The sequence below is a fragment of the Merops nubicus genome, unplaced genomic scaffold (assembly GCF_000691845.1).
Source record: "Merops nubicus isolate BGI_N331 unplaced genomic scaffold, ASM69184v1 scaffold43406, whole genome shotgun sequence".
In the NCBI taxonomy this organism is placed as follows: Eukaryota; Metazoa; Chordata; class Aves; order Coraciiformes; family Meropidae; genus Merops; species Merops nubicus.
In genome coordinates this window covers 1,877-11,173 of record NW_008616356.1, presented here as the reverse complement: position 1 = coordinate 11,173, position 9,297 = coordinate 1,877, and the positions used below count along the sequence as shown (strand labels likewise).

Here is a 9,297-nt window from a genome sequence, read left to right as displayed (position 1 = left end):
CCCCCGGGGTGAGCAATAGAGGTATTTTTGTATGCCAGGCTGAGCTCCCCTCTCTCAAATCCCTGGATCTGCTCCCTGCACCAGCCAAGGGGGGTAGGAAGGAGCCCTGGCTGCCCCCCACGCTGCCTGTGCTGGGGGTGCCAGGTTGGATGATGCCCCTTCCTCCTGGTGGGGCTCCCAGACAACTCGTTTGGGTGGTGCAGGTTGTGAAGAGCTTCCCGTTGAGGAGAAGTCCACAGCCCACAAGGATGTGTCCTCCACAAGCTGTGGGCTCCCTCAGAACCTTCTCCAGCCCTACCTGAAATGCCCACAGAGCTGAAGAAGCCCCTTGATGCCCCTTGGCCTCTTGCTGGGCACCACTGACCAGAGTCTGGCCCCACAGATCCCCTCGGAGGCGTCTCTTCTGCAGCTGCGCAGCCCCAGGGCTCTCAGCCTGGCCTGGCACAGAGATGCTCCAGCCCCTCAGCACCTTCAGAGCCTCTGCTGGACTCTCTCCAGTAGCTCCTGGTCTCTCTTGAACTGGGGGAACTGGTCCCAGTGCTCCCGAGGTGACCTCCCTGGGGCAGAACCTCCCTGGCCCTGCTGCCCACACTCTTCTCCATGCCCCCAGGAGACCATTGGCCTCCTTGGCCATAAAAGTCCATTGCTGGCTCATGGGTAACTCGTTGCCCACCAGGACTCCCAGCTCCTTGTCCACAGAGCTGCTCCCAGCAGGTCACCCCTCACCTGTCCTGGTCCTGAGGACCCTCCACGTGCCGTGGTTGAACTAGGGTTGGAGAAAACCTGGAGGAATGTTCAGGAAAAGGACAGGGAGACCTGAGGGATGCAGAGGAGGTTGGCAGGAGGAGATGGGGATGAAGCTCGGTGTCCTACAGCCCCACTTAGAGAAATCTGGGCAAAACCAAGAGGTTGGGACAAGGTGACAGGGTTTGGGTTTTCTCCTGGGAAAACAAAGCTGGAACCAGCCCCAGGGGCCTCTTGACTCACCACCCTCCTGCAACACCCCTCCTGGAGAGGGTGACAGGGTTTGGTGGCAGCTGGGGACGCCGTCCTGTCACCACCGAGGGTCACACCCACCTCCTCTTGTCCCCGGGGCTGTGACCCCTGAGGCTGGGCGAGCAGAGGCAGGGGGTCCCCAGGAGCTCCTGCAGGCCCAGCACCTCTGGAGGTGGCAACAAGACGTGGTGGCTCACGGGGGTCTGGGAGGATGGCAAGTGGGGAGTGGTCCCAGCTGGCCACCAGCTCCTGGGAGGTGTGACTGAGGCATGGGGACACCCACTCTGTCCCCTGGTGCAGGTGACACTCCTAGTTAAACCCAAGACAAAAGGCATCACCCTCCATGGTGAGGCTGGAGAAGCAAGAAGACATGGATTCCACCTCCATCCTCCTTCGTGGTGGGCACCCAACTCTACAGGACTCCTCCCACCCCCAGGGGCTGCTTCTCCTGCCCCTCCTGGGCCTCTCAGAGGAGCAAGGCAGATGCACGATGGCTGCAACCATCCAGCCAAGGTTCAACCCCTTCTGATGGGAGCTCCTCACCTCCAGCAGGGCTCCAGGCACAGCCTGGAGTGGAGAGAAGGTTGGTTGGTGAGTGGGTTGGGTGATGCACTCGTCCATCAGCACCCTCAGCACGGCGTGGCACGGAGAAAACAAACCTGCTCTTGGCAGAGGACAGGTCAGCAGGGCCACCAGCCCAGGGTGGGAGGTAGGAAGTGACAGAGGGGTGACAAAGAAGCCAAACCTGGTCCTTGTCACACCAAACGGTGCCAGCTAATGCACCCTGGGGGGAGCTCAGGCTGTCACAAGGCTGCTGGGTCAGCAGGAGGAGTGGAGCTCCAGGCAGGAGGAGCTCCAGGCAGGAGGAGCTCCAGGCAGGAGGAGCCACCAAACCAAACCAGAAGGACCTGGACCACAAGGGACCAGCCTCTACTGGCCCATCCAAGGCTCGTGATGAGGCTTCCTCAGAAACCAGCTAGAGGAGAAAGCAGAAACCAGCTGGTGCCTGGGATGGACCCTTGGTTGCAGCACCAACACGAGCTGTTGGTCACCTGATGGTGTTCAAGGTCCCCCTCCCTGAGCTGTGGTCGCATGGGAAGATGTTTCTCCTGCCAGGAACACCAGAATACCCAACATTTGGGAGCATCTCCCACTGGGATGCGCTGTGCTGGCCCTGCTGTGGGCAGGGGAGATGCTGGTGCCCACAGTGGTGCCCACACCAACCAGGGGTTGAGCTCCCGAGGCCGTGGAGGCTCCTTGGAGAAGGGCAGCCCCACGTAAGGTGGAGATGGACCAGCTCTGGGCTTGCCCCAGGAGTGAGCCCACGCTGGGACGACCCACAAAACCCACTCCCCTGAGCAGCCTCCACCCTTGGAGCTATCTCAGGGGCTTTCTCCTGAACCTAAGGGCTTCACCCAAGGGTGGTCTGTGCTCTGGGGAGGACACCTCCTGCAGAGACAGCAGCAGAGGAAGGAGAGATCCTTACCTCCAGCTAACTGGGGAGCAGAAGATCCCTCCCAGTTCACACCAGTCTCACAGGGGGGTGTAGCAGCGACCACCAGTTGACATCTCTGATGGACCTGCTGGGCTCTGGGCGTGGATGGACCCTCTGAGGAGCTCTCCTCGTGTTCCTCAGCCAGCCCTGGGGCTCGTGCACGTGAGGAGTGGAGCAATACTGGGAGACTGGATTTACCAGCCCTCCTCCCAGTCCAGGCACCCTCTAATTAAAGCCCTGCACATAATGACTCTTGGCAAAGTTTGGGTGCAGCCTGCCCGGGGAAGTCCTCGGTGCTCCTCCCTCTCCTCTCCCTGCTCCCAGGAGACCCACACAAAGCTCCAGGTTGCTCCAGGGAGCACCTTCCTTCCCCAGCTGCTCTCCAAGACGCTCTGAAGCTGCCCGACCTCCCCTCGACGGGACCATGAAGAGCTGGATCCTTCTTCTGGGGGCAGGGATAGCCCTGGGCTGCGTGGCTGGCAGTGAGTAATGGAGCTGGGCTTGGGCAGGGGGGCTCTACCAGCTGGAGCATCCAATGGGAAGGGGTCAACGGTGCTTTGAAGGCCAAGGGTGTCTTGAAACCCAATGGTGCCTTGAAACCCAATGGTTCCTTGAAGGCCAATGGTGCTTTGAAGGCCAAGGGTGTCTTGAAACCCAACGGTGCCTTGAAATCCAAGGGTTCCTTGAAGGCCAATGGTGCTTTGAAGGCCAAGGGTGTCTTGAAACCCCAACGGTGTCTTGAAACCCCAACAGTGCCTTGAAACCCAACGGTTCCTTGAAACCCAACGGTTCCTTGAAGGCCAACAGGGCCTTGAGGGCCAACAGGGCCTTGAAACCCAACAGTGCCACAAGCCAGGAGCTGGGCTGTGCTGGGGCAGCTGGTTCCTCTCAGGGTTGGACCCCTCAGAGCTTCAGAGGGGGCGAGTTGAGGGATGTTTTCATGCTCAGAGCTTCCTCCAGCTTGTGGGGGGACTCAGCTGGTGGTGAGGGTGGTTTTATCCTTCTCGTTGGTTGGGTTGAGACTTCTCGTGGCGTTGAGTTTTGTCCACTGGTTGTTTCTTGGTGTGCTTTCGTGGTGCAAAGCCACCTTCCCCTGGCTCCTCAGGCAGGGTGTTGCAACCAGGAGTGGCTTGTGGGCAGCAGGCTGTGGCTCCTGGTTGACCAGGATGCTGTGTGTGACTAGGTGCCTCCACGGCCACCTCCTTACCCAAAATTTGACCCGTGAGAAGGGGGTTACATCACTCTTGGGGCTGCCAACAGGCTCCATCTGGTGTTTCAGCAGCCAACAACTCCTCTGGGGAGCTACGATGAGGAGTTTTGCTAGGTCAAGGTGGAAGAGAAGCTTCTGCTGCTCCAAATCCACCACTGGGCTGCCCTGACAGCAGAAGGATCTGCCATGGGCTCCTCTTGCTCAACCCAAGCCCCAAGTTATGACTGGATTTCCCATGCCTGGTCCATCCTGGGCACATTTTTTGGACCAGAGCCTCCAGAACATCCCCCTGATGGACCTGTCTGAGTGGTGAGACCTCCACCGTGTCCTGTCTGCACAGCTCAGAGAGGTCTTGAGTCAAGCCAAGGACTCGTTGGCGCTGCCCTGGCATGAGCTGGGACTTGTCCCCGTGGACAAACCAAACTGGGAGGCACTGAGAAGGCTCCATCGGGTCATGGACAGTTCTCCACACCGTGGTGGATGGAGATGCTGAAAATGAGAAGGAAATCTTTGGCTTTGTGCAGCTATGGAGTGGGTTGGGTGGGAAGGGACCTGCCAAGGTCAAGGCCAACCCCCTTGCAGTCAACAGGGACATCTCCAGCTAGAGCAGTGGTCTCAGAGCCCCATCCAACCTCCCCTGGGATGGTCCCAGGGATGGGGCAGCGACCACCTCTTGGGGCAACCTGAGCCAGGGGCTCAGCACCCTCAGAGTCCAAAATTTCTCCCTTCTCTCCAGTCTCAATCTCCCTCTTTGAGTTCCAAACCATCCCCCCTTGTCCTGTCCCAACAGACCCAGCTCCAAAGTTCTCCCCCAGCTTTCTGCCAAGCCCCTGGAAGGTCTGCAAGGCCACCAGAAGGTCTCCCCAGCTGGAGCCTTCTCCTCTCCAGGCTGAAGAACCTCAAATCTCTCCTGCTGGGCTCCCAGCCCTCAAATAACAACTGAGAAGTTGAGTGTGGCTGGTTGAGCTGACCACTGCTGGCCACGTCCTTCTTCTCTGGCCACCATCCCTTGGCCACAGCCTTGCCAGGTCTCCCAGCAGCCCTCCAACCCCCCAAAAATCCCTCTGAACTTCACCATCATGAGTCCTATGAGAAACAGAGGGGACTCCAAGGACTCTGCCACGCTCCCCACCTCCCCTGAGTCACCACAGGTCCTGGAATGGGTGTCCTGCCCCAACACGCTCTGGTGGCACATGCCCCAGGCCCAGGAACATCTCAGGGGTGAGTTGTGTGTGAGCAGTTCCTGCCTTGCACAATCCCTCCTGGTTTCCTGCTGGAGAAGGGGCCCAGGATGTGTCATTCAGGCTGAGTGAGCCCCACCACTGCTTTGGGAATGAGGGGACGTCACCCTGGGGACCCATCAGAGCTCCAGAGCTGCTGGAAAGCTGCTGAGATGGGGGAGTCTGGACCACGAGCATCACTCACCACCCAAACCATGGGCTTCCCAGTTCTCCCTACGTCAGCAGAAGCAAAAGTGGGACTGAAGGACCACCAAGGGGGTGTCACCTCCAGGAGCACCTCAAGAAACTCCTTCCTACTAACTCCTCTCTTGCTCCAAAGTGGATTGGCAGGAGATGACCTTGTGGTGAGAAGCCAAACAGGGCTCTCCTTGGGCAGCCAGAGTGGCCTGGGCTGGCTTGGTGGGGTGAAGAGGTCCTTCCTCTCTCACCAGCACTTGTGGGACCTTCATTAGGTGATGCTGAAGAGCACAAATAATTTGGGTGAAGTGCCAGACCTAAAAAAAACCCCAACCTAGGTCCTTTTTTTTTTGCCTGGGTGCCATCCTGGTGGAGCTGCTCTAGATGAGCTTCAGCAGGGGGTTGAACGGGGTGATCTGAGGAACAATTCCTTCCTCAAACTGATTGTCCACGTTGGAGATGACCCTGGTTATAGCAGAGGGTTGGACTAGATGACCTTTGGAGGCCCCTTCCAACCCAAATGTTCTAGGATTATTTCCAGAGGTCCCTTCCAACCCCTCTGTGACTCGATGGCACTTGGAGGTCCCTCTGATGGCCGCCGTGTCAGGATCTGCCCTGAGGGCCCCTTCAAAGCCACCAAACCCAGAGGGGTTTGGGATGCTGGGTGATGGCAGGTTGGCAGGAGAAGGCACCACCCTCCCCTCCAGCCATCCCTTTGCTTGGTTGGGTTGTGGCTTCTCAACACATCCCTGGAGGTGGCCACCTTCCTGGCCAGGAGCTGAGGAGCACCCAGAGGACAAGGCACCTTCCTGAAGCATCTCTTAGGGTATCTCCTAGGACCAACCCAACCCTTGGTCTCCTACAGCCCTTCTTGTTGCTTGATGACCAGTGTCCATCTGAGACGTGGCCCTCAGCCCCACCAGCTGGGTCCTTGGCCACAGCTCAACAACCCCTCCATCATCTCAACAGCTCGGGAAGGAGCTCCCAGCTCACCCAGTGTCAGAAAGAGCCACGGTTGGGTTGCAAATCAGGGTGTCTGGAATGTGGCTCTCCTCCTCCTCCTCCTCCTCCTCCTCCTCCAGCTGGTGGGACCTGGGGCACTTCCAGTCCTGCCATTAATCCTGGGTGAATCAGGAGGAGCAATTAATGGTGGGACGCCAAGAAAACTCCTTTCCTGGTGTGAAGTGGCCTTCACGTGGTGGACACCCATGGCCTGAGAGGAGTGACCCGTGGAGATGAGCATCCTCACCGTTGACCAAGCACCCCCAAGGAGCTCCAGGGTGGGATCCAGATCCTCCAGGCCCTCCCAGGAGGGGAGGGTGGGCAGAAGGATGGGGTGGGTGGTGGTTCTGTGGAGGAGAGGAACCCAACGTTGGTGTTTCTCTCCCCTCCCAAGACCTGTACACGGCCCCTGACTCCTGCCAGGGCCGCTGCCAGGAGCCCTACAACGAGGAGGACGAGTGCCACTGCCACCCCGGGTGCCAGAGGTCCCACAGCTGCTGCCAGGACTACCACAAGCACTGCCTCCAAGGTGAGCAGCCCCACGGGGTGGTGGAACATCTCCGTTGCCCAAACCCTTGGCTGAAGTGGCAAACAGGACCTTGCCCTTGGCCTGGTTGAGCCTCAGGAGGTTCAACCACTGCTCAGTGGTTTTGGTTTGGTCCTGGGCATCCCCCAGCCCCACGTTGACATCCTCTTGAGCTCCTTCTCCTTTTGGGTCCCTGCAGGTGGAGAAGGGGCCGAGGAGGCAGCTCGCAGCCGTGGTGAGTAGCTTCACTTCCAAGCACCACCCTGGTTCCACCCCATGTACCTCGGGGCAGCTCCTGGGGGTTGGTGGCATCAGGGTATCATTGAGTTGTAGCATGGGTTGGGTTGGAAGGGTCCTTCCAGCTCCTGGAGTCCAACCATCCCCCTAGCACAACCAGGTCCCCCCAACCTGTGTCCCTCACCCCACATCTCCACAGCTTGGGGACCCCTCCAGGGGTGGGGACTCCCCTAAAGGGTGGGACATCAAGATGGGGCTGATCCCAGCAGATGTTGCAAAGAGAAACATCCAAGGCTGATGCTCCCCAACCCACCCAGTGCTGAAGGAAAGGTTCCTGTGCCAGCTCTTGCCCCCAGGGCCACCCCTTGGGTGACGTTGACCCTCCACGCCGAGCACCCAGCTCTTGGGTGTCCCAGGGATGGTGACACCCACGTGTCAATGCACCACCTGGTGCTCCATCACCCACACCTCTCCCTGGGGAGCTCCCACACGTCCCCAGGAGCTGCTGCCCACTCTTGCCACCCTCCTGCCCCTCCCTGCAGATGGTTTCTCCAGCAGCCGAGACGCCATCACCGACGAGGACCTCCTGGACCTCTCGGAGCAGCTTTACCAGGCAGATCACAACAAAGCCCATCCCACTGACATCACCCTCAACCCCCAGCACCAGGCCACCCCCCAGGAGACGGGCGACCAGGAGGACCACTCCCCACAGCCGTGAGTGGCATCCTTGGGGGTTGACCAGTGGCCAAGGGCCACCACGGCATCCACCGGCCACCCAAGCGAGGTGCAGGGCTGGGTTTGGAGGATCCATTCTCTCCTAGGCTCTACAAATATGTCAATGAGGAGCTCTTCTCCAAACCCACCTATGCCAGCTTCATTAAACTGCTGGACAACTACCAGAGGGCGACTGGGAGGGAGGAGGATGTGACAACGGAGGAGCTGAGGGAGCAGGACAACTTCCTCAAGGAGGTGATGAAGACAGAGCTCATGAAGAAACTCTTGGCTTTCCTCCACAAAAAAAGTTGAGTGTGGAGCAGGGTGGGGTTGACCCCAGAGAAGAGGGTCCCGGGATGGTGGGCACCCAAAAGACAAGTCCTAGCTGGGTGGGAGGTGACCTGGGAGGACGTAGAGCGGAGAAGAAATGGGCTCTGCAGAGCTTCTAGGGGAAGATGACTTCTTCTTGAGGGAGAGAGGACCCAGCTCTGCCTCTCCCAGTGCCCCCAGCCCTGGTCCCACCTCCCCACAGACCGCTACGGCTCCCAGCAGGAGTTTGTGGCTGATTTGAAGGAGATGTGGTTTGGCCTCTACTCCCGAGGTGATGGAGAGCAGGACTCCAGTGGCTTCGAGCACGTCTTCTCAGGTAGAGCCCACCCCGCTGGGACTGGGGGTGCTGGGCAGGGCCAGAGCTCAGCCCAGGGTCTCCCTCGTGTCCAGGGGAGGTGAAGAAAGGGAAAGTGTCAGGATTTCACAACTGGATCCGTTTCTACCTGCTGGAGAAGAAGGGAGCTGTCAACTACTTCAGCCACAACTTCGATGGGCCGGTGAGAGATCTGCTGGGGTCCACAGCTGGTGGTGCTGCACCGGCCACCAGCCTCCCAGACTGGGCCCACCACTGAGCAGCCTTGTCCCAGACCCAAATCAGCCCCATCCCAAAACAACTCCATCCCAAACTGATGTCCTCCCAGATCAGTCTCATCCCAAACTGGTCCCCTCCCAAATCAGCCACATCAAAAATCAGCCTGGTCCCAAATCAGCCTCATCCCAAATCAGCCTCGTCCCAACCTGGTCCCATCCCAAATCAACTGGTCCCATCCCAAACTGATCTCCTCCCAAATCAGCCCCATCCCAAATCAGCCTCACCCCAAATCAACTGGTCCCATCCCAAATCAGCCTCATCCCAAATCATCCCCATTCCAAATCAGCCCCATTCCAAACTGATCTCCTCCCAAATCAGCCTCATCCCAAATCAACCCCATCCCAAACTGGTTTTATCCCAAACCAGCCCTGTCCCAAATCAACTGGTCCCCTCCCAAGTCAACCCCATCCCAAATCAGCCCCATCCCAAGCTGGTCCCATCCCAAATCAGCCCCATCCTAAATCAACCTCATCCCAAATCAACTGGTCCCATCCCAAACTTTCAGCATTGCCCAAACTCCGCCCCATCCAAACTCAGCCTCATCCAAAATCAACCCCATCCCAAACCAGACCTGTCCCAAATCAACTGGTCCCCTCCCAAGTCAACCCCATCCCAAATCAGCCCCATCCCAAGCTGGTCCCATCCCAAATCAGCCCCATCCTAAATCAACCTCATCCCAAATCAACTGGTCCCATCCCAAATCAGCCCCATCCTGAACTGGTCTTCTCTCAAATCAGCCCCGTCCCAAATCAGCCTCATCCCAAATCAGCCCCATCC

General features: G+C 58.7%; 1 protein-coding gene across 1 annotated transcript in view; it reads left to right on the top strand.

Annotated features, from left to right (window-relative positions):
* The first annotated feature begins 2,915 nt into the window (after positions 1-2,915).
* The window catches only part of ENDOU (endonuclease, polyU-specific), an 8,128-nt gene continuing 1,746 nt past the window's right edge, over positions 2,916-9,297 (top strand). The window contains exons 1-7 of the mRNA XM_008942804.1: positions 2,916-2,961; positions 6,516-6,641; positions 6,847-6,882; positions 7,427-7,598; positions 7,706-7,905; positions 8,131-8,244; positions 8,319-8,425. Coding sequence (XP_008941052.1) covers positions 2,916-2,961; positions 6,516-6,641; positions 6,847-6,882; positions 7,427-7,598; positions 7,706-7,905; positions 8,131-8,244; positions 8,319-8,425 — 801 coding nt within the window. The remainder of the gene's footprint in view (positions 2,962-6,515; positions 6,642-6,846; positions 6,883-7,426; positions 7,599-7,705; positions 7,906-8,130; positions 8,245-8,318; positions 8,426-9,297) is intronic.